Source organism: Mollisia scopiformis (genome assembly GCF_001500285.1).
Source record: "Mollisia scopiformis unplaced genomic scaffold LY89scaffold_8, whole genome shotgun sequence".
NCBI classification, from domain to species: Eukaryota; Fungi; Ascomycota; class Leotiomycetes; order Helotiales; family Mollisiaceae; genus Mollisia; species Mollisia scopiformis.
In genome coordinates this window covers 1,567,958-1,590,795 of record NW_017263588.1, presented here as the reverse complement: position 1 = coordinate 1,590,795, position 22,838 = coordinate 1,567,958, and the positions used below count along the sequence as shown (strand labels likewise).

Here is a 22,838-nt window from a genome sequence, read left to right as displayed (position 1 = left end):
AAAGTCTCACTCGCTCCCCTCGGCCTCATGCTTTCTTGTCCTTTCTCTCCCCTTTTGTAAACATTCGAACTTTTCCTCCTTCCTCCTTCCTCCTTCACACCCCTATCATGGCTCCTTCACCACCACCATCGTCGATGTCCTCGTCCACCATGGCAAAGTCCCAGAAGCCACAACATCTCGATCTCAATGGTAATCCTTTCGAGCTGCCGACCTTCACCATGAAGGAGATTCACGATGCCATTCCCGCCCATTGCTTCAAGCCTTCCATCCTCCGATCAATGGCATACGTCGTCCGCGATTACTTCTACCTCTCCACCCTGATCTATCTCGCCGTCACCTACATTCCTCTCCTTCCCAACGTCTACCTTCGATTTGCTGCCTGGGTCGCATACACCACGGTTCAGGGATTCGTCTTCACCGGTATCTGGATTCTGGCGCACGAGTGTGGACATGGCGCCTTCTCCAAGTCCAAGAAGCTCAACTACACAATGGGTCTCATCATGCATTCTTTCCTTCTCGTTCCTTTCCATTCCTGGAGACTCTCTCACTCCCAGCACCACAAGGCCACAGGAAACATGGATAAGGATACCGCTTTCGTGCCCCATACTCGCGATTCATGGGTCAAGACCAATTTCGGAGCCAAGGCGAAGGCCAACATGATCGAATTCGCCGAATTGGCTGAGGATTCCCCAATTTCTGCCCTCTGGCACGATATCGTCCATCAATTGTTCGGCTGGCCTGGCTATCTGCTGTTCAATCTGACTGGACAGAGATACGGAGGTGCCAAGGGACTGAAGATCACACATTTCTACTTCGGCGAGGACAGCGTGTTCTTCAAGAAGGCCGAGCTGCCATTGATCCTTCTTTCTGATATCGGTGTTGCTGTCATGATCGCTGGTCTCGTTGTGGCTGGTCAAATCTTTGGAAGCTGGAACGTTATCGTCCTTTGGGGAGTTCCTTGGTTATGGGTCAACAACTGGATCGGTAAGTCTGCCACGCAGTTGAGGAGAATGATACTAACACAGATAGTCGCAATCACCTTCCTCCAACACACCGATGCCTCGATGCCTCACTACGACAACAAGACATGGACCTTCGCTCGGGGTGCCACTGCTACCATCGATCGCGATCTCGGCTTCATCGATACCCATCTCTTCCACGATATCATTGGCACACACGTCTGCCACCACCTCGTATCCACGATTCCCTTCTACCACGCAGGCGAAGCTTCAATCCACATCAAGAGAGTAATGGGCAAGCACTACAAGGCAGATACAAAGACTGGGTTCTGGACAGCTTTCTTCCGAAATCAACGTTCATGCAAATTCGTGGAAGAGACTGAAGGCGCAGAGGGAAGCGGTGTTTACATGTACCGCAACTTATACAACAGAGAAGGAGAGACGAAACCACAAAACTTGGCTGGTTGTGTTGAGAAGGAGCATAAAGAAGTGAAGGAGGTGAAGAGCGCTATGGCGACTGCCATGTCTTCGTCACGCAACCTCGATGCACGACGACGACTTTCGCACTCCGCACAACTCGCTACCTTGCCGATGCTTGCAGATGGATGATTGGCATATAGATCTTGGGTGGAATAGATTCTGGCATAGTCGGTATTTTGCAAACTTGCATAGACTAGATTAGATGGCGTTTGGTGTCTTCTTGTTTTAGAGCATTCGAAAAGGTTATACTTTGAACATTTGGATGCATGATAGATCCTAGATACTCGCGAAAAAGACCGTATTGTATTGCATTTCAACTTTTGGAGCAGAGGGGTCTTGTACTTATATACTTTTGGTGATGTATGCCCGCTGTCTCGGCCCTGAAGTGGGGTTTTCGGAATTCTCGGCATTTCACTGGTTTGGGTTTCTCATCCGCACTTCTTTGTCACTTTTGATGCAGCACCAAATAAGACTTGCATGCGGTGGCTGATTTAGGACCACTGAATCTAGTGGTTCAGCGCTTGCTATGTTTCACGTTGCTACCTTGTATTCCCGAAGCGCTCGTGTAACCTGTTTCCAAACTAATGTCCGCCATCATCGCTCACAAGCAATGTTAATCCTGCGAATCATGTTAGCTCTTTACTTGATAATCTTCCAGTGACCTTACCTGTCAAGGTGATGACGAGAGTGGAAAGGCCATCAACCACCAACCCAAGGGTTGTGAAGTCAGGATCTTTCGCGTGGGCTGCAAGTAAGGCCCCCAAAGCTCCAGTTGTCCCTATGGCTTCAACGAAACCCAGTGTCTTGCCAATGAGGTCTGGTTCGTCGGAACTGAATGACGGAACGAGATGTATCCCAACAGTCTCCCCGTACGAGCCGATACACAAGAAGAGACCAGACACAGCGGCAAAGCCTTTACCAGCCGCAGCAGTCGTACCCTTCTTCTTGGCATAGTAGCTGGCAATTGAGAACCCAATAGCTATAGCATTACTGCCCATTCCCACGGCAACACCAGTACACTACGGAAGCTAGGTCAGTCACTCTCTCGGGAGGAAGATGGCTAGAGCTTACTATGGACGCAAAGCTGTCATCGAGGTGTAGCTTGACCTCTTCCGAGTAATTGCGAGCAACAATCCAGTTGCATAAATGCACTATGCTCCCCGCGAAGGCCACCGACGTGGTGATAATCGTCATGATCGGAAGTGCCATCTGCGGCCCATCATGGTCTACAGGGGCGGCTGCTCCTACCTCTGCAAATACATGTGCGGTTTCCATAGAGATCGTGGCGAACTTGAATATCCCCACGATGGAGGTGGTGAGTCTAGAGCATTTCTCGTACTTGTGGATTCGAGCCTATGGTATCTGTTTAGTGACATGATACTTTCTGCTACTTTGGAGAAGTACCTTTGCATCTTTGGACAGGGAATGCTGTGCAGTATTGGCCGCTGGCTTAGTCGAAGTTGAGAATGATCGGTGAGCTTGCGTCGAATTGTTGACCCCCATCTTCAACATAGGAGACCTGTTCGCGGATAGCGACATGTTGGATTGACCCAGTCGTTGAGTCCCAGCGCTCATGGATTGGCTTGATATACCTGCGCTTCTGGCTGGAGTATTTGCCACAACGACAGACTCGGTCGGAATCTGCATGCTCATAACGGACTTGAGATCGATCGAGAAGATATCACTTCGCTTGGCAACCGCACTCAGCTCGTCCATTGTATTTCCAGGATCAATATACTTGGCAACATTGTCATCACCGATTACAATCCCCAATACTCGAGCCAGGACAAATGTACAAACATTCATGAGAGTGAAGGGCTGGGTTTTTGGTCAGCACGGGAATGTCAACTGTACAAGGGCTGCTTACCTGCTCTGCATACCACTCGAAGAGAGAGGTGATGAAGGGGAATTTCCACTTTGCTTCAAGGAACTTCACCAGCCCGTCCATAAAATCCCCAACTGCTTGCCATGCGGTCTTCACGAGAGTCTTCACTGTGTTGAAGAGGAACCAAAAGCCCGCTTGAAACACCTCTCGGATCTTCTCCATCGACTTCGAAGGGTCCGAAGCAGCATCTGAGACCTTTGACCAAAGGTCCTTGATGAAGTCCAAGAGATCTACGACCACAGTTTGGAACCCATTCCACAATGTAGTTGCAAGTGGAGTTAGGAATTCAACAAAGTTCGGGACCTCAAAGTCATCTCCAAGTCCGGATGCGTCGAACTCCTCTGCAAAAGCTTCCAAGATGATGGAAAGTGGATTCAGCTTCATGATGATCTTGATGACTGGGTTATCGAACAGCCAACCGAGGGGAGATTTTTTCAATCTCGTGTTTGGATCCTCGCTACTTTGAATCTTTGTGTTGTTACCCAGATACGGCTTGAGGCCCATTTCCATGAGATCGAACAAATCGTCCAGATTCTGGCTGTTCGCTCGAACCAGCTGCCCGGGCAAGGTCAAGACTGTTTTGATGGTTGTCTCAAGCAACTGTCTCCAGTTAGTACTTTATTCTGTCCCATTGTCGGTCATTCACCTTTTGGTTCTGCTTCGTCTTCTCCGGATTAAAGATGAGGCCAAGCATCTTGAAAAGTTTGCCAAAATCAAGTCCAAGCTTGTCTTTCAAGAAGGTTCCCACAGCGTGAACGAGTGGCCCGACAGTGTCAACAACGAATGAGATAACCTTCCCGGCAATGGTCAAGATCAACTTGACACCTTTCATTACCACCTTAAACGCAACTTTGAATACGTTCTTGACTTCTCCTCTAATCCATTCCAGTGCATCTCCGAGGAAATCAGTTACGCTGCTTTCTGAAACTTCGATGGCCGACATCTTCATTGTTGCCAATGAACTGACTGCCGAGTTCTCCCGCTCGAGTGTGACTTCAGTTCCAGACTTGTCCGCTGATTGAGATGAAAGACCGGAGAGCATAGAGGGAAATTCTTTCAACAATCCAGCTGATTGCTCGAAGTCATCTTGACGATTTTGCAATGCTCCTTTCTCGAAGATGGCCTCTCCGTTAGTTGACTTTGCATTCGCCAATTTCTCGGGACTGTTCATCTTTGAAAGACCCTCAACCACTCTCTGACCACCGTCAATCACCGCGGTGTGTGTAATGCCCTCACGAGAAATCTCGATCGCGTAGGCCGGGGTCTTGAGGCTCTCGGATGCTTGCGATACCACAATGAGCTGACCTTGTCCATCTGTGCGAACCTCTCTGGTTTTTGTGCTCAGTCCGTAAGAACGGTCATTGATGAGAACCACCATGGATTCAGACTTGATCTTGACAGCAAAATCCTTTCCAACGCTGCGTCCATCCGTACTCCGAAGAGACACTGTCGTGACATATGCTTGGTACTTTGTGAGTGACCTTGGTGCCGCAAATGAAATAGTAGACTCAGACCAACAGGTTGTCTCAGGATCACGAAGCAGATGCTTGACATCATTGGCTCCCGTTCCAGTGTAAATCAGCTCGCTGCTATTCATCGCCGCGTTGAACTGACATGACACTCGAGACACATTCTGGCGAATAGGCAATCCTGATGAAGCCAAGGTAATGGATCCATCTTTCTTCCATTTCCTGGAACCTTGGATGTAGTACAGATCGTCGTTGTCAGCGACTGCGAACATGGTGATACAAGTCTCTTCTTGGTTGTTTGGGTTGATCTTCTCGTTGCAGACAACTTCCCTGAAGCCGATCTTAGGAAGACCCGTGACCTCTTGTGGTACATCGGTGGGATGTTTGAAGTTGATAAAGCCGATACCTTTTTCAGAAGCAAAGATCAAGTCGGTGAAGCTGAGAAGATTAGTGAGTGTCAGAGGAAAAATAACGTGCACTCACTTCCATGGATTCTTGCTCGAACAAATAGCATTGATCTTCCCAAGATTTCCTGGAAGCGTATTCTTGGAATTCGTCTTGTCGAGAGTCTCTGGTGCCAAGGAATATATCAGGCATTCAGTACGATCGCTCTTTTCGGAAAAGACAAACAGTCCATCCTCGCCCTGAAGAGAAGCTGGTTGAACGTCCAAGATCTGATCAGCTTCAGAATCAGGGGAGAATGGGACCCATGGATCGGTGACATTCTCAGTTGGGTCAATGGCATAATACGTCGCAGCCTTCAATCTCTGAAGCTTGGTACCTGCGAAAACGACTGTCGTACTCTGGCCTACTTTCCTACCTTTAACTGACCCAATCAGAATGCTCGTGACACTTTTGCCACCTTTGGGATCTGCAACATCTCTCCAAGGAATTTCTACATTGAGATGAGCAGAGATTCATGGAGATGTCTGAGGATACTCACTGCTCCATTGTGACAATCCAGCAGATCCTGAACTGCTTGCAAATGCAGATGCAGGAACGAATGCGGTGTGAACTTGCGTTAGGTCCTCGCCGACTTGTGTCGCTGCTGCAAAGAATACGCCAGCTTTCTGATTTGTCTTTGGATCGTCCACTGCGAATACCGAGACATCGAACGAGATGACTTTTGCAGTTGAGGGAGAGACGTCATGTAAGCTCCAGCCCTGTGAACCTCCAGCTTCATGCACAAGGCAATTCAATCTCTGTTCAAGTATCAGTTCACTGACCAGTCGTTACGGGACAACATTCACGGACATCACCTTTGCCAATGGCGAAAATCACTGGCTCTCCTCGGAAGCTTCGAACCGTCTTCAATTTGCTTTTGCTACTGAAATAGTCGACAGGAGCAGCGTATTCAGTGAACTCGGAACAAGCTCGTAGCTCAATTGTTGGAAATGGATCACTTCCATCATCAGAGTACTTGACTCCATTTTCTTTTGGGGGAGCAGGAACTTTGGTCGCAATGACGACCGGCTTGGTCAAATCAGACTGGGAAACCATGGCAAAGGTAAATGAGAAAGTCTGATGAACCGCTGAAGGGATGCGTCCATGAGCGGCTCTCCCCAACTTCATATTGGCAAGTTGACTTGAGCAAGAAAAACATTGACGATTGCAATTGCGTGCCGTCCGCAACCTGCGGGGGAAAGTTGGCCATGATCCGATGCAAAGATCAGCCAGCCTTGAACTCATTCATTAAAGCGACAGCTCATGTATGCTGTGAATGCAGATGCAGATGCAAATCCAGACGCCCTCTGCATGGAGGAGAAAAGATGGTTCCTAAACAGAATGTCTCAGACACGCGTAGCGACATCCTCGCTTGATCTATTGAAATGATAGACGTACCCCAAGCATTCAATCATTGACATACCGTAGTCACTCCAAACCGAAGCTCAAGTCGACTTCCTCAACGAATGCAAGTGGACAAGGTCATAATGGAGTAGCCAAGCAATGCTCTGTACGGCTCAAACTGGATTACTCAAATTTTGATAGTGTTTGCGCAAAGATATCTCGCTTGTGCCCCTATCAAAACTGTCGATGCTCACCCGCAAGCGGAGGCAATGAACGGCAGCTGTCTACATTGGGAATAAATAGTGGCTTCAAGGCTTCTCAAACGGCACGAGCCGCCCGTTCGGGCCCAGAATTCGCAAGCCTCAAAAAACTTCTACGCTCCTCACTCGCTACGAAGAGTGAATACTTGAAACATGGGCAAGCCGCCCCTTGCTTTCCGTGCTTTTCAGGTGACCATCGTGAGAGCAAAGCAAAAGAGAACATGCGGCTAAGATTCAGCTTGAAAGCGGTGAAGGGAGATCGTGACCTTTCGGAGACGAAATCCGCTCTTCAATTCACCTTCAGGTCCAGTCATTGGTCCAATCAGATTCTTCGGGTTCCCGTTTCTATTTTCTTTTCTTTGATGTATGCCACGCCCGTTCCCTAGAGGAACCGGAAGATGGTTCCAGTTAAGTTCCATGCACCTTGATTCAAGGTTTGTAAACGCCATTCAAATATCACCCCGCATTTCAGCTGTATTAGCATCGGCATCTCTCCCGCTATCAGATTGGAAAAGAGAACACTGACTTGAGATTCAGCTCCAGCTCACTGAGACTGCAAGCCCTCTCTTTCAGATCACACGCTATGCAACTCGATCATATCACAACGCACTCCGTAGGAACCAGACTTGATAGATGCATCTTGTGGCTGGCTGGGAAAGAGGAGACGAAAGAAACATGATCATCTGGCACTTCTGTCTACTCTTCGGAAAGTCACATAAACTCGTCAATGATTGTTCTTCGTCCAAACATTCTTCTTCATTTATTGCTTGTGACAACTGAAGATGGGTTCCCCTGCAGCAGCAACTCCTGGGACTCTTGCAGAGTATGACATTATCCTCTCTATTTCAGAAGAAGCTATCAATCGACAGTTTCAGATCCTCTATGACAAGAAAATCGACGAGAAAGGTGGCGCGCTTCCACCTCCTCCTGGAATGGAGCAGGATGGTGTAGCACCACCACCGCCTTCAAAGTACCTCATCAATCATGAGTTGGAGATTCACCTCGCAGAAGAAGGATTGAGCGGGCAGCCAGAGATTGACTATGAATCCGGAATTATTGGACATACTAAATGTCCAAAGGTCAGCTTCAAGGATAGTGGAACAAGCAACAAAGGACGCATCTCATTTGAATTCGAGCGTGTTGAAACAGCCAAAGAACCAGACAGCGTCTTCAAGTATTGGGTTGGCAAAGGCAAAGCTGCCGAAACCAGGTCTCAAGTCATCAATGGCTATACCATGTCGTGGGAGGTGAATCTTGGTCAGAAGAACATACAGGACATTGCCGGAGGTGAGACATTCCGTCATTCTCCGATACCCGTGCTCACCTTACCTCTAGAGCTGCTAAATCCAGCTGAAAGCAACTCCTCACCGGAAACTCTCCATCCTGACGCTGTCAAGGCCATCACGCCTTTGGCCAACGAGCACTTCACAATTGCATCCATCTTTTGTATCTTTGAAGCTGCTCAAATTGCAGACTCGTTCAGGCTCTTCGATGCGGAGTCTAAACCACTTCCAGACGTATTCCATACTTCTTTCATGACCAAAGTCGCAGGTTACTTCTCACTGTGAGTTCACCTTCGCTTCAGCTTTCGAAAGACATTAGTCTAACTTCAGTAGACTCCAAAGGAAGATCAAACCAGGCCGAGCAACGCCAGATCATCCTTTCGTCCTCGGCTATGGTCTGTCACAAACCCTGCCTACAATTCCATCTCGCCAGCCAAATGCAATTCCCGACTCAACGCCCAAATTCTTCATTCCAAGGAAGTACAATGTGACCGTGACCCCAGGACAGGGCTCAAACTTCACTGCTGGAACTTTCAACTTCTGCATACTCACTCATCGGGATGAGAATCAACCGGGTCGAGATCCAGTGCGATCAGATCCGTCGAAGAATCTCAATGCAGGCAAACTCGACAAGACCTTCTTCGACTTGACTCGGACTCGCGAGCATGATGGATTGATGGCGTTCGCTCGTGACTTGATCTTCGACAATTTTCTCTGCAAAGAAGTCGCAAATTCTTTCTTCATCGACATTGAAGCCATCTTCAAGAAGGCGATGGACAAGGGGTCGATTGATTCTTCGGAATACAAGACCACGCCGTCGATGAATCTGTCATCGCAGCCTCCATCTTGGAGCAAGAAACAAACAGCAGAACTTAGTGGAAAGATTAAGAGGATGTTACTGGACGACAAGCAAAATGTCACAGGTATGCTTGTGACTATCCTTTGAGACGAGTTCCCAAGCTGAATTGCCAGGATTTTCCAAGCTTGATGTGTCATGGCAGTCTGACCTTCAGACAAATCCAAATATCGAAGAGAAAGATGCAAGACGCCACGCTCAACTGATCTTTACCAGTCAGGTCAAGGAAGACTTCGATGCAAGTTGCACCACTACCAATTTTGCCCTTGTACTGACATATTCTAGTTTGTTGATGTCGGCTTCATCAGTGATGATAAACTCTTCGCTCACGTAGATATGATCTACAAGTACGTCTTGAACATCTCTCCAGGAACAGGCGGTTTAGTGGATATCACAAAAGACGATAAAGCTAGCTCGCTTCCCGTTAGAGAGACAAGTGGAAAGTTGAAGCTCATCCAGGCTGAACGGAAGGACGGCGAGTATGGTGCATACTTCACTACAACGAAGAAGACGGCTGCATTGACAGATCTGTGGAACAATCTCAAGTCTGTTCTTCCTGAACAATTTCAGTCGTTCTTCGTTGATGTGCTTGATGCTATGGAGAAGGCTTGGGCTGGTAAGTCAATCCTCTGAACGCCCCATCTTGCTGCGTCAACATTTTGAGCTCACTGACTGACACTACCTTCAAACAGTGAAAATAGCAGACACGGCCATTGCTGAATACGAGAACAAGTGGAACGCAGGCATCACTTCCATCAAAAATAAAGTGATCCTTCCTGCAGGCAACGTCTTCAATTTCTCGGGTGTCGATGTTGATTCCCAAGGCAACATGTACACACATGTCAGCTTCTCCAATGGAGGAGAGAAGATCAAAAAGACCCATGGGGATCTGAAATCTGGGGATAAGCCCATGGTGGGCGGGGAGAAACCAACGGCGTGAGTGTGCAGGAAGGAAAATAGTTTTTTGGGAACATAGCGACAAGAATGAATGTTCATTCAGATACTGTTTAAATGCGCGGTGTCCATTGAAATCGAGCTGTTGTCTTGCCTGGACCGCGGCAATTGACTTGATTCTCTACTACTCTTCCACTGGCTCGCTTTTACAATGCGCTGAAGTCATGGTTACGATGATAATTATGGTAACTGACATCATAATACCAAATTCACATCATGTATGGGCAGTAATTTGCAGTAGTCGAGCTCAAATTGCAGTTTACCAGTGTAGCTTAAAGTACTCACTTTGGGATTCTGTTCAATTTAGGTGACTTGCATTGCAATTTAGCCTTTGGATTGGGATTGATGAACGGCAACCTGTAAGCTGCCGCCGCCATTTTAAGTACTGCTAACTCTGCATGTGAGGATAGTGCATCTAGACCTCAAAGGCCTTGACCTGGCTGGAGTATCCAGTTTCGCAAAGGTACGGTACGCTTGTACAATAATATGATGACATCCTGTGAGTGAGTTCAATCAGTTGAACCGACCGCAACAGAGCTTTGCAAACGAATACATAAACATCGAATCTCCTTTGGAAATGTGCAATTCAAACACCTCAAAAAAAGACCTGATTGATTTTTCAAAATGCATTCTTTCCATCTCCTCCTTCTCACCTTCGCCACGCAACTGTGCGTTGCCATGAATGTCCCAGCCAACATTCAAAACTTCTACAACAACATCAAAAACGCCGGCTCATGCAGCAACATTCTCCAAACAGGTTACTACGCAACGGATTCCGGTCCAGACAGCAAGTCCCTCCTTCGTGAAATTTTCTCAAGCTTACTTTTCCAGCATTCTCATACTGCGGCGATCACCTCGATGACTATGGAGTGATCTATCTCCAAGGAACAGATGGCGCGCTTGCCGACATGGATATAGATTGCGATGGTCTGCAAAACGGACCTGGTGATGACGGCCGATGTGGCTCGTCGACCGATACTCAAAGCCAGTCCTCTTTTGAAGATATCATTTCTGGGTATGGACAAGGAGTGGGCGAATTGAATGCTTTCGTGCATCCGTATGTTGTGTTTGGCAACGAGGGCAGTAGCGGTGGCTATCAGAATTTCAATCCTCAGGACTATGGAGTTAAGCCATTAAGCTTGATGGCTGTTGTTTGTGGAGGTCAGATGGTAAGTCTCGATCTCTGAGTTTGATACAATGCTAACGAGATAGTTTTATGGTATTTGGGGCGACGAGAATGGCGATGATGGACCAAAAGCCATGGTTGGAGAAGCGTCGATCTCAATGGCAACCCTATGCTTTGGAGATAGCGTGAATGGGAACAGCGGCCATGCCGATACAGATGTTCTTTACATTGCGTTCACGGGGTCTGACGCTGTTCCAGGTACCAGCGCAAAGTGGGACGCTGATTCTGTGGGGGAGTTTGAGGGTAGTATCCAAGCTTTGGGAGACAATTTGATTCAGAGGATTGGAGGTGGTGGTTCTACGTCACCTGCTTCATCATCACCTTCAGCAAGTTGCCCTCCATGCTCATGGGATGGACACTGTGCAGGTGAGTCGCGTAATCTGGAGGTCCGGCACGTACTGACGAACTTGACTAGGCGCCTCTTGTGACACGGCAGATGATTGCGATGGAAGCTTGACCTGCATTGATGGCCAATGTGGAGGGTGTAATTAGGCAGGCCACTGTTCTTATCAATTGAAGTATCCAAATGTCGAGGGAAATGAAACTTATTCAACGGATAATGACTGCTCTGATGTTGTACTGTGTGGAAGTGAAAAGGTGCTGCGGGATGAGGAGCAAATAACTTATAGGAGCAAGAGCGAGAATGTTGGGCAAGCATACTTCATTGAGAATGTCGGACTGTGAGTGTAACATTGCGAATTATCGCGCGAGAAGTCCGCAAAAATCTACCGCAGCGAGAAACGATCTAGAGTCTAGTGGAATGTTCAATACCATCTCTCACTTGAGCCCCACGAGCTGCAACGACTCAACTCTAATCCTCGCGATAGCAACAAAAAACAAACGCAAGCAAGAAACTTCCACCATCTGGCTGGACTGGCCTCGCTTCACCCACACCCCACTATAACCCCTATCCCGCTTCGTCCCCCGGCTATGCAGCATAGCCCACTTCATTCCTTGAAGCGTACTTCTGCTACACATTCCAAGTTCTCCTCGTATTAATGACAATTAGACTTGCATAAAGAAGATCACCACGTAAACGCCAAGAAAATATCGCAAAAGTCGGCCCCGGAAAACCCGCTGGTGACGAGGCGACCGATGAACCTTTGGATGATTGACAATTGACGACGGTCTATATAGCAACAAGATGGCGCTTTTTTGGCGGGTGGATTTCTTGGCCATTCTTTATGAGGCAATAAAAGAAGTCGCAAAAGTTGAATCGAACCGACAAACGAAATGGGAGCGAAATCTATGTGGCCAATGATTCCTTCGACACTGATGATGTTTCTTCTTGCGCTTACGTCGTACGCTGCCATGTTGCACTTGGTCATGATGCTTCGACGGTATTGCGAAGAGAATGAGTGTGGAGTTAGGCGGATGTTTGTGAATGCTGGGCATTGAGGGTTTTCAATGGAAAAGAGTCAGAGCTGAAGGAATGTTCTTATTGAAGACGAAGAAGTGGGTAACTACATCGACGACAAATGTTGTGGAACTGACGAATGAGCAGTGTAACCATCATCGAGCTGGTTCCTCGGTCCGCCAGAATGCCTCTTGTGTAGACGACCAACCAGAGAAAATGGAATTGTCAAGAACGGGGTCAGAATCAACACCTGGCAAAGGCCACCATTGTATCCTTGATCAAGAGCTGGGTTTGACGACTGGATCAGAAAGACCACTTGGTAGGTTGAGCTGCTGGAAGAAGTTGGAGCAAATGAAAGACAAGACGCAAAGCTGAACCTATCTGGTAATGCAAAATGTGTGTTCATAGAGCATGCTATGCAAGTGAAGTCAGCCAATCCTATGTAAGATTACATATCATACAATTCATACAATTCGTTCATCAATTACCCGTCGTCGACTGCTGAGGTTTGGGCTTCACCAACCCTTCTCTGAACCGATCTGGAACTCCTCTCGCGGCATATGTTCCAAATCCAACATATGCCCCAATTAATTTACTCCATCTGTATTCCCCTCGCTTCAACCTCTGAATTTCTTTGTAGGCATATTGGTTACAGTACGGGAGACCAGTGCTTGGATCTCTATATTTAGCTGGATAGCCAGTGATAGCACAAACTTCATGTGAAGCTTTAGACCCTGAAAAAAAAAGTCAACATAATTCATCTACACCTAGAGCCGACTTACTGGGAACTTTGACAAACTTCCTATTGAACAAGATTTGTGTCTGTACATTCTTGTCCTTGATGGATGTTTCGTCAAAGTTTTCGAGGATGAGATAATTGACTGCTCCGTGTTCAACAGCGGGCGGCGGCGGCGGTCCTTCGGGAACAGCTGGTGGATTAGGAATAGGAGCTAACGGTATTGATGGTGCTCGAGGAGGCGGTGGGAAGTTGTAACCCAGACCAGGAAGAGGAGCGGATCCATCTAAAGCTGGCGGGGTCGCAACGAATTGAGACCTTACTGTACTTTGCATATACATCGGTGGAGGTGGAGCAGTTAAAGGAAGGCCAGCTGGAGGTGCCAGGACGGAAGATCTTGGGGGAGCATGAACGATGGGTGTGATATTTGGAGGCGGTGGTGGTGCAGAGATCTCCACGGGTGGTGTGGTGGGTTTTGTCGGTAATGTTGAAGATACTTCTGTACTTCCATTGTCTGGCTGGAGAACAATCTCTGGCTTGACTTCAGGCTGCGAGACCTTTTCGGGGATCGGCGTGGCGTCCGGCATCGATTGAGCGTCTTTCGGAACATCTTCTGTAGCTTCATCTTGTCCAATTGCACTTGGGATGCTGGCTTCTGGTGGAGCTACAGAACCACTCTCAGATTCTTCCATCTCGGCAGCTTTCCTCTTCCTCGCCGGTTTCTCCTTTTCTTCGATTGTCAAATTCTTTCCCACCTTCCTCAATTTTCCTCCAATCCATTCTGCCATACCACTCCACCACGTAATGACTGGTCCTTCCAAAGTTCGATCATGTAATGCAGCCAATTTTGCCCTCTGTTCTTCTTCCCTCTCCTGCTCTGCCTGTTCCCATCTACTCAGACTCTTCGAATTGGCCTTCTCCACCCTCTCGGCCTCCTTCAATCGATCAGCTTGTGTCAAAGCGGGTTTCTTTGCAGCTTCTTTCTTAGCAGCCGCTTTTTCCATGTTCGCCAACTGCTTCAAGCGTTTCACCTCCCTATCCACCATCTGCATGTGTAACTGCTGCTTGCTCTGTTGTGTAGTACCTCTCGCTGAAGCTCGTGTAGGGGCATCTTCAGCAGTAGGAATCCAGGAAGTTCGCTCGGATTTCTTCTTCGGTCGAGGTGCAGGAGATTGGGAGAGGGTCGGATCGATTTTGACTCTCTTCTTGAAAATCTTAGGCATGCCACCTTCCAACTTCCGCTTCTTTGCCTTCTCTGCCTTTGCCTGCCTCTGTAATTCCTTCTCGCCATCGAGGTCATCATCGCCCGCAGCCGGTCCCTGATCATCGTCGTCGTCCGATGAGTCCATCTGCACGTCTGAATCCGCCTCATTGTCCTCAAATCCCACATCATCATCCGCCTCTGCAAACAAAAGTTCGAGCTCGTCATCTGGATCTTCTTGTTGCAGCAGATTTGCCAGTCGATTTCCAGCCGTCGCACGCTTCTCACGCGTTGTCGCTAGCCATTCTACCTGTTCCTCCTCCTCGTCCTCCTCCTCACTTCCGCTGCCACTTCCGCTGCCCGCGTCTTCGGACTCCTCGTCCGTTCGCATGGGGGTATCCTCGCCGCCCTCTGCCATCTTGACCTACTCTACTCAGAGCACGACACCGTTGAGGAGAGAGTTCGGGGGGATCAACAGACGATTTCCATGAGATGCATGCACGGCTCGGTCTGGGGCTTCGGTGATGTATGTTGAATGTCGGTGTTGCGAAAAGAGTTGCAGGGAACGCGGCTGAACAGGCTGAAATGACCGACATTCACGATTGCCGAAAGCGGGCGGAACGATCCCCACGTGATGAGCAAAATGTGAATCAGGGGTTCCAACTTTGCATTGGGGGGCATAAAATCCCGATTGGGCATTGTAGAATTCTTGAAGGGTCCATTCTCTCTCTGGCAGATTGTACAGCGCATCGCGAACGAGGATCGACTGGTTCATGGCCACGTTGAGGCTCAGACGATACCTAGGTAGGTAGTTGATAAGGAAGCAAGGCATCATTAATTGTGCATGCCATGCCTCTGCATATCTCTACCTGCCTACCTTGCTTGGCATCTCTGCATATCTTGTGCAATCAATCAATCAATCAATGTTCCTCGTTCCTCATCGGACTCTCGGTACTGTGTGCCGAATGGTACGGCTCGACCTGCCCTGGTTCTACCTGCATCTGGCTGTCCGTCGCGGTCTTTGACTCTTGACTCTTGAACCAGCGAGGCGGCGCTAGTGTTTCACGCTGGAGGATCTGCTGCGGTTGCATCAATCAGAGCAACAGGATGCCTGCACCGCGATATGTAAATATGCAGCCAAGAATATGCAGCGTATGCAGAAACCAAAAGTATCACATCCATCCCCAAGTCATCCAAGTCATCAAAATGCACGCACGCACGCACGCACGCTGCCGGGTGAAGCATGTTTCTCCTATTTGAGTCTCTCACGCTCGCCGCGAACTTCATGTGCCCGTTAGAGTAAGGAGAAAGAAACACTTGCGTAAGGTTCGAAGGATGAGCGAACATGGGGAGGGGGATGAGAGCCGGCCCTGGTACGGTAAGCCGTTTTCCACGTCATATCTCTATCGAATTGTGGCCAGCCACGATGGGAATCAGCCTTCAGATCAATGCGTTCGTTTTCCAATGCGGCGAGAAGCATAGAGAGGAACTTTATGAACAAGCAAGTTGAGAATGTTTCCTGGGGAGGCGTTCACCATTCCCAGTCCGTTTCGTCATCGGTTTGCGAGGACGAGGACGAGGACTTCACCCAGACTCGTATATGGGCAAAGCGAAGGCGAAGTCGCGGAGAATCAATGCAAAGAAGCATCCCATTGATAGGACACGACTCCCCTCTTCAAGAGCAATGTCTAAATCAGTACATACCTCACGGACGTCGGCAATCGGGCTATTACAGCCTCTTTATCTGAATCCGCAGCAATGGTGTCAAACCGCCTTCTCCGCACGAATCTGAATCTGAATCATCCTCGTCGTCCTGCGCAATGGAATCATCGTCAGCACTTACGCTTGTATTATGCTCACTTGCAGCCTCACTCTCCGTCGTCGTCCCGTAAATCTAAATCAAACGTCTAGTCCGTAATGGCGGCGTCAGGAAACGGGGGAATTGGAGATCTCTTCTAGAAGTCCCACTGCATTTTGCCGCTGTTGAACCTGACATTGTTCAGGGATTGTCCTTTCCAGGAATCATCCCAAGTCGCACCGGCGATGCGACTCTCGGTGGACCTGGACTGGACCTGGACTGGACCTGGAACTCTCTTTACTTTACACTGTTATGCTGGGGCTGCGCCCGTTTATTTTCAGCAGTCCGATCCGATCACTAAAACTATCTCCAGAAGAAAAGAACTCTCTTGGGGTCGGATCTGCATAATGGAGTATGACAAGGCATAGAGGTACTGTAGGCATGATAGAGCATCGCAATGGGGTGAAAGAAACAGGACAGGAACAGGCGTCGAATGATGGCAAGCTGAAACTGCCAACCAGCGTGTTTTGTGGTTCTGTCGTCTCCTTACTTCCTTGTCCCCTCGCTCTCCTCACTCTGCGTTTCTACAGTATCTATGGATAGAAGAGATCTCATGTCATCCCATGTTAGGGGGACGCTGTCAACTAGACTGTGGACTGGACGATGCAGATGATGGAGAGAGAGAGAGATGGAAAGATAGATGGGGGCGTGGTATTTTTATCCCATAGTAGGGTATTCGACGACGTAAATGGATATTGCATTCATATATGCCCTCCCCCAATGTCCATGCTCGTTTGGATGAATGCGCGAATCTGGAAATACTTGCACGTTCCGTTCCTCGGTACTGTATGGTTACTATTGTACTGTAACATACTCACATCTCCTGCTTCCCATCCATCCCTCGATCGACCCGACTCGGCTTGCCTGCTTCTCTCCTCTCACCCCATTGAACCCAGCAGCAGCAGCTCTCACTTGTCACTTTCGCCCTCGGTCGCCGTTGATTTTCACCTGGCGCGCGTCTTGTCTGTGACCAGGCACGTCGGTGCAGCTGGTGTGCAGTGCGGGCGGATTCCCAGCCAGGATTGGGGGGAGTTTGGTGATGCAGGTCAGAGGCACTTGCACCTTTTCAGCGGCTTGAAACACGACCAGGTTGGAGACGAGGTTGTGTCAGCACCCAGCGCAGACCACTGGAGGCCGCTAAAACCAGCCCTGAGCAGCCATCCCAGCAGCCTACATAGGTAGCAAATCGCTCAGCACACGCTACTGTCAGTACCAGCGGAGAAGCTAGCCGCAGCAGAAATATCGACAGCAACAGCAGCAGCAGCAGCAACGGGGGGGGCCAAAGGGCAGAGAAGAGGTCGAAAGCGGGTTGCTTGCTCGTCTTTAATTCTAACAAGGACGAACATCAAGGCCATTCATTCACAATCACATCACCAACTTCGGTCGTCTCTTCCCATCTCTCCACGCCACCCTCGTGTCATTTAATCCTCCTTGGTCCGTTCTCTCTTTCAGAGTGCAGTACAGTACTCTGGCGACTCCGACCCAGTATTTCGTCGACCCAGCATTACGGGAATACGCAACAGCCAAACCCACATTTTCCAAAAGAAGTGCGTGTGCGTCTGCTTTCTTTGCTTGCTTGCTTGCTTGCTTGCTCGCTCTCCTTCTCATATCCTCCTCTCCTGCCTCGAACCAACCAACCAACCAAGCCTCTTCCCTTCTCTTGCCCCTTCCCCCCTACCCACCTCGTCCAATCCGCATCCACGCACACACACGCTCTCTCTCTCTCCTCTTCCTCTCCCTCCTACATACATACATCAACCCCATCGTCTCTCCTTCACTCCTCCCATCTCTTCTCTCCCACCACCCGTCGACGAATTTCTCCCCCTTCGTCGTCGTCGCACCACCACCACCACCACCACATCTACCGCCTCTTCGAAAAATTCTTTTTATTAATGGTCGTCTGTATATTCAGGAGCAATAGCAGCTGCAGCAGTCCCAAGAAACGGAACTTGTTCTCTTCCCCTTTCTCCTTCTCGAATCCACCTCCAGAGCTTAATCCAAGCACCAGTCGTCTCAGCTTTTTCCAATCGCGGACGCAGTGCTTCAACGGACGACCGACCCCTTATCGGCCATCAATCACCCATTCCTTCAAACAAGAGAGATTCTTTCCCATCAATCGTCGCTCTGCCTTCTGCCATCGACTGGGCCTCGCCGCAGACGCACAAGCAACAACTTCTTCTTTTTAATAGATTCCCACAATCTTCGTCTGCGAAAACAAAAGAAAATTTCCCGCCCTTCGAATCTGCCACGACCACCCGTACCGTACACTCCGGTCAAGCCTCCGTGGTCCCGAGATACGAATTTTCCAAAGTTTCAACGTCCTCATCCCTTTCGTCTCCCGACTCGAGCGATTCGACACTCTGCTGACGCACCTCGAGCTGTCGCATTCCGTCATTGGCCTCACAGTCGCCTACGAAGGAATAGGGGAATTTGACGCACGCAACGATACATTCGAATACACCTTCCTACCATCTCTTGTGCCAGATTCGAGAGATATTTGGTGGACGATAATCTATAATGTCATCTGCAAGATCCGAACACCTCACCTTGGGTTATTTGCCGACTCCAGCCACGAGTCTGCCTCGTTCCGGATCTTCGACCGCCAACACTTCACCCACAGAACCTTCCAGCGGAAGTGCATTACGATCACCTTTTGGATTATCAGGTGGTTTGAATTCTGCAGGGAAGATGGCCAGCAACACGCGATCAGGGGCTGGTTCTCCATCGCACGAGTTGGGCGGCGGTGCAAGCAGATTGTTTTCCAAGAGGTAGGCATACTTTTATTATCCCTAATTTGCATCTGCTAATTTGACCAGAGCTCGAGAAATCCAAGCTCAAGAAGGTCTGCCAGTGAACGTCTGGGGACCACCGACCAGCGGAAACTCCACACCACTCCGTGAAAATATCCCCGAATCGCCTACCGATGGCTTTCCTGACTTCTCACATCTCCCCACACCCGAGAGCCTCCCATCAACGACAAGACGAGCACGAGCTGGGACGGTCCCTTCCCGCTTCTCACCCGGAGGTGTTACCAATGGTCTCGGAGCTCTTCCCTCACTCGTAGCCAAAACCTCGAGACCAACACCGTCACCAAGTCCATTCAAATCACCATCACCATCCTCAATCGGCGAGATTGGTGATATCAATGCCTCCAATGCCAGCAATTCTGCTTTACTATCAAGATTACGAGCTGGGTCAATGCCACAACGCAGCCAATATTCAGTCGCCGGACCATTCGGACCCTCAGTATTTTCCACAAATTGGGCTTCGGGTCGTGAACGAACTTCTACTCTAGCTAGCATCGCCAGCCAGGGTTCGAACCAACCCAGCTCTCCTGCACAATCACAATTTTCTCGAGAGGGAACCGGTGACAATGATATGCAGATGCGAACACTAGACTACTTAGGTCTGGCAGATACTCCACAACCTCCGCGAGCACAATTGGCAAACCCTTTCCTGGCAAATATCGCAGACATCAGCAAATCTAACAGATTCCGATCGTATTCCGTCAATGCCAAGGAGAAGTATGCTGAGGACGAAGAGGAGGAGTATGGAACTGGCAACTTGACACCATACGAAGCACAACAGGCCCAACTCCACATGCAACTGGCTGCCACAAATGCTGCTATTCAACAGCATAACCTTGCCGTCCAGGCTTTTGCTAATCAAGCCTCGTCCAATAGACCTAGAGCTAGAACAGCAGGTGTTCTCGATTCACCAGCAAGAATGATGAAGCAATTCTATCCGACTGGAACTAGACTTGACAACAGCCTCAATGCTGCAGATCTGGGGATGGCAGAATCTCGAGAGTATGATGACCTCCCCGCTGCTGTCGCTGCCATGTCCATAGGTAGATCCACTAGTCGAAACGATGGTCACCTTAATCCGGATGATAATCTCGAAGGACCAACCAGAGCTCTTTGGCTCGGTAGCATTCCTTCCTCGACTACTGTTTCAACTCTGACAGAGATGTTTAAGCAGCATGGTGCCATCATCTCCGCTCGCGTTCTCACACACAAAAACTGTGGTTTCGTCAATTTCGAACGTCTGGAAAGTGCAATTTCAGCGAAGGTTATGATGAATGGAAAAGAGATTTTCCCTGGAGCTGGACCTGTTCGTATCAACTTTGCCAAACCTCCCTCTCCTTCAGGAACTCCCGGTCACGATGGGACATTCCCATCGCCCAGTCCAGATCCATTCATGAAGGGTGGCGAGAATGGCACGAACGGCGATGCCAATGGCGTCAGTCCAGGTGTCATCTCGAGACCTGGCACTGCTCCTTTGGCCATCCCAGCTCTGCGAGACATGAAATCCGACATCTTGAACATTGTTGGTGAATTTGGTGCTACCCCTGATGATAAGGTCAAGATTACTCGCAGCTTGGATGCGGCCATCTCCTACGACGGCTTCCAATCCGAGATTCCAGCTATTCAAGAACCATCTCACAACAGAATTCATGATGCACCCAAGCTTCGTGACATCAGAAAGCGAATCGACAATCAAAGCTGGTCGCCTGCTGAGATTGAAAACATTGCAGCAGACATGCTTCCAGAGATTGCAGAACTCTCTTCTGACTACCTCGGAAACACGGTCGTTCAGAAGCTTTTCGAGCACTGCTCAGATGACATGAGAGATGCTATGTTGACTGAGATCGCCCCACACATGTCGGAGATTGGCATTCACAAGAACGGAACCTGGGCTGCACAGAAAATCATTGATGTGTGCAAGACGTAAGTAAATTGCAAACTTCCCCCTCCGCCTGGATTTTTGGGTTTGGCTAACTTTTGAATCTTATGTCTAGACCAAAGCAAATGGGTATGATCGTAAACAACCTCCGTGCTTACACAGTCCCCCTCTTCCTCGACCAATACGGCAACTACGTCCTTCAATGTTGCTTGAAATTTGGTTCCCCATTCAACGACTTCATCTTCGAGGCAATGCTTAGCCAGATGTGGGAGATTGCCCAAGGACGATATGGAGCCCGAGCTATGCGAGCCTGTCTCGAGAGTCACCACTCTACCAAGGAACAGCAGAGAATGCTAGCTGCTGCGGTCGCCCTTCACAGTGTCCAGCTTGCCACAAACGCAAACGGTGCTCTCCTGCTCACATGGTTCCTCGACACATGCACATTCCCCCAACGTCGTTCAGTCCTCGCACCTCAGCTTGTCCCAAATCTTGTCCATCTTTGCACCCATAAAGTTGCATATCTCACTGTTCTTAAGGTCATCAATCAAAAGCTGGAATCGGATGCCAGAGATACAATTCTCCAGGCCCTGTTCTTCTCTCAGAACGACGAGACCCTTGAGGCTATTCTGTCTGACCATGCTTGTGGAGCCACCTTGATCTTCAAGGTCTTAACGACACCTTTCTTCGACGAGAGCATCCGTTCCCAAGTCGTTGAAAACGTCAGGAACGTTCTTCTCCGACTCAAGGCTCAACCTGCTCAAGGATACAAGCGATTGATGGATGAGGTTGGACTGTCTACTCGAAATGGTAGCACCGGTCCTAGCCGTGATCACGCCCCCAATGGTCACTCCAATGAACGACCAAGACCGGGTTCCAACCACAGCCAAGTCAACGGCCACATTCCTCCCCCTCAGTATGGCAACCAATTCTTCCCTCAAGTTCAGCAACCTGGTTTTGATATGGGTATGGGCATGCAACGAACCGATAGTATGGACTCGAATCTTGGTCCGTTCCCTTCGTACGGTATTCAGGCTCCGATCTTCAATCCAGCCAACGTCCAAATTCCTCCCATCAACATGCAACAACTCCAATACCAGCAACAACTTCTTGCTCGAGCTGCACCTCCCATGAATAACTTTTACCCGAACATGCAATCCGGCTTCGGTTATGGTAGTGCCAGTCCTTCTGTGGATAACTACAGAAACCAAGGACTCCAAAACTCCAGCCCGATCCAGCCTCCTCAACCCCAGATGAACCCCAATTCAATGCTCGGCCAAAATTCATTCGGTCCTCCGGGCTTTGGAAACATGGGTATGGGTGGATACGGTTTTGCTGGTATGGGCATGCAAGGAATGGGATATGGGATGCAACAAGAGCAACAGGTCAATGGTCGACGGGGACGCGTACGTTGATTCCCATACCAGCGGAAGGGTCATGTCGCTAATCAAAATCCAGAGATGATTGGATGCGAAATATATACTTAGGCTTATATGGCCCTACTTCTCGACGCATAAACGGATTTATCTTTGTTCGGGCTGTATGAAAGGAGGTTTGTGGTTATGGGAAAAGGAGTTTGGTCGGATTCTCGAGGGTTCAATTCAACCGACAAACAGATCTTGCGATAAGGGATTGCCGGGATAAAAACATATGTTTGTGTATACAGTTGTGCAGGACAGGACTGAAGTGTATGGAAATGGGATTGAGTTGGATTGGTTGATAGGTCTTATCATATGAGCGGCAGACTTCTTGAGAGAAGCGTTGAGCTACAGCGGAGCGGTTTAGAGATGGGCTGCAATAGCGTGAGCACAGTACAGGAGTCATGAACATTTCATCTGTACATTTTTTATCTTGCTTGTGAAATATACCTAGCAAGTGCTTTT

General features: G+C 49.0%; 9 protein-coding genes across 9 annotated transcripts; 5 read left to right on the top strand and 4 right to left on the bottom strand.

The window, feature by feature from the left end:
- Positions 1–134: 134 nt before the first annotated feature.
- Positions 135–1,737, top strand: LY89DRAFT_613354 (uncharacterized protein; the record flags this gene model as incomplete). Its single annotated transcript, XM_018210660.1, has 2 exons — positions 135–984; positions 1,030–1,737. The coding sequence occupies 2 exons, from the start codon at positions 135–137 to the stop codon at positions 1,566–1,568; spliced, it is 1,389 nt and encodes a 462-aa protein (XP_018073962.1). The 3' UTR covers positions 1,569–1,737.
- A 67-nt stretch (positions 1,738–1,804) lies between these two features.
- Positions 1,805–6,790, bottom strand: LY89DRAFT_717075 (uncharacterized protein). Its single transcript, XM_018218314.1, has 9 exons — positions 6,048–6,790; positions 5,737–5,995; positions 5,277–5,688; positions 3,971–5,231; positions 3,307–3,924; positions 2,844–3,257; positions 2,511–2,792; positions 2,107–2,458; positions 1,805–2,058 (listed from the first exon to the last, which is right to left on the bottom strand). Exons 1-9 carry the CDS (start codon positions 6,480–6,482, stop codon positions 2,021–2,023), a joined length of 4,071 nt encoding a protein of 1,356 aa, XP_018073961.1. The 5' UTR covers positions 6,483–6,790; the 3' UTR covers positions 1,805–2,020.
- A 687-nt stretch (positions 6,791–7,477) lies between these two features.
- LY89DRAFT_496240 (uncharacterized protein) lies at positions 7,478–9,954 on the top strand. Its single transcript, XM_018207929.1, has 6 exons — positions 7,478–8,128; positions 8,177–8,405; positions 8,458–9,047; positions 9,097–9,218; positions 9,266–9,596; positions 9,673–9,954. The coding sequence occupies exons 1-6, from the start codon at positions 7,624–7,626 to the stop codon at positions 9,918–9,920; spliced, it is 2,025 nt and encodes a 674-aa protein (XP_018073960.1). The 5' UTR covers positions 7,478–7,623; the 3' UTR covers positions 9,921–9,954.
- A 604-nt stretch (positions 9,955–10,558) lies between these two features.
- On the top strand, positions 10,559–12,710 carry LY89DRAFT_717073 (Chitosanase-domain-containing protein; the record flags this gene model as incomplete). Its single annotated transcript, XM_018218313.1, has 6 exons — positions 10,559–10,691; positions 10,766–11,103; positions 11,147–11,486; positions 11,536–11,602; positions 11,711–11,800; positions 12,145–12,710. 6 exons carry the CDS (start codon positions 10,559–10,561, stop codon positions 12,233–12,235), a joined length of 1,059 nt encoding a protein of 352 aa, XP_018073959.1. The 3' UTR covers positions 12,236–12,710.
- On the top strand, positions 12,301–12,710 carry LY89DRAFT_683421 (uncharacterized protein). Its single transcript, XM_018214700.1, has one exon. It carries the CDS (start codon positions 12,354–12,356, stop codon positions 12,516–12,518), a length of 165 nt encoding a protein of 54 aa, XP_018073958.1. The 5' UTR covers positions 12,301–12,353; the 3' UTR covers positions 12,519–12,710.
- Positions 12,481–15,131, bottom strand: LY89DRAFT_683420 (YL1-domain-containing protein). Its single transcript, XM_018214699.1, has 2 exons — positions 13,260–15,131; positions 12,481–13,211 (listed from the first exon to the last, which is right to left on the bottom strand). Exons 1-2 carry the CDS (start codon positions 14,830–14,832, stop codon positions 12,958–12,960), a joined length of 1,827 nt encoding a protein of 608 aa, XP_018073957.1. The 5' UTR covers positions 14,833–15,131; the 3' UTR covers positions 12,481–12,957.
- A 189-nt stretch (positions 15,132–15,320) lies between these two features.
- LY89DRAFT_496159 (uncharacterized protein) lies at positions 15,321–15,887 on the bottom strand. Its single transcript, XM_018207928.1, has one exon. The coding sequence runs from the start codon at positions 15,759–15,761 to the stop codon at positions 15,477–15,479; it is 285 nt and encodes a 94-aa protein (XP_018073956.1). The 5' UTR covers positions 15,762–15,887; the 3' UTR covers positions 15,321–15,476.
- Positions 15,888–16,984: 1,097 nt separating this feature from the next.
- LY89DRAFT_683419 (uncharacterized protein) lies at positions 16,985–17,794 on the bottom strand. The gene has a single exon (XM_018214698.1). The coding sequence runs from the start codon at positions 17,625–17,627 to the stop codon at positions 17,463–17,465; it is 165 nt and encodes a 54-aa protein (XP_018073955.1). The 5' UTR covers positions 17,628–17,794; the 3' UTR covers positions 16,985–17,462.
- A 510-nt stretch (positions 17,795–18,304) lies between these two features.
- LY89DRAFT_496134 (uncharacterized protein) lies at positions 18,305–22,787 on the top strand. The gene is made up of 3 exons (XM_018207927.1): positions 18,305–19,040; positions 19,089–21,002; positions 21,074–22,787. The coding sequence occupies exons 1-3, from the start codon at positions 18,790–18,792 to the stop codon at positions 22,368–22,370; spliced, it is 3,462 nt and encodes a 1,153-aa protein (XP_018073954.1). The 5' UTR covers positions 18,305–18,789; the 3' UTR covers positions 22,371–22,787.
- Positions 22,788–22,838: the final 51 nt, after the last annotated feature.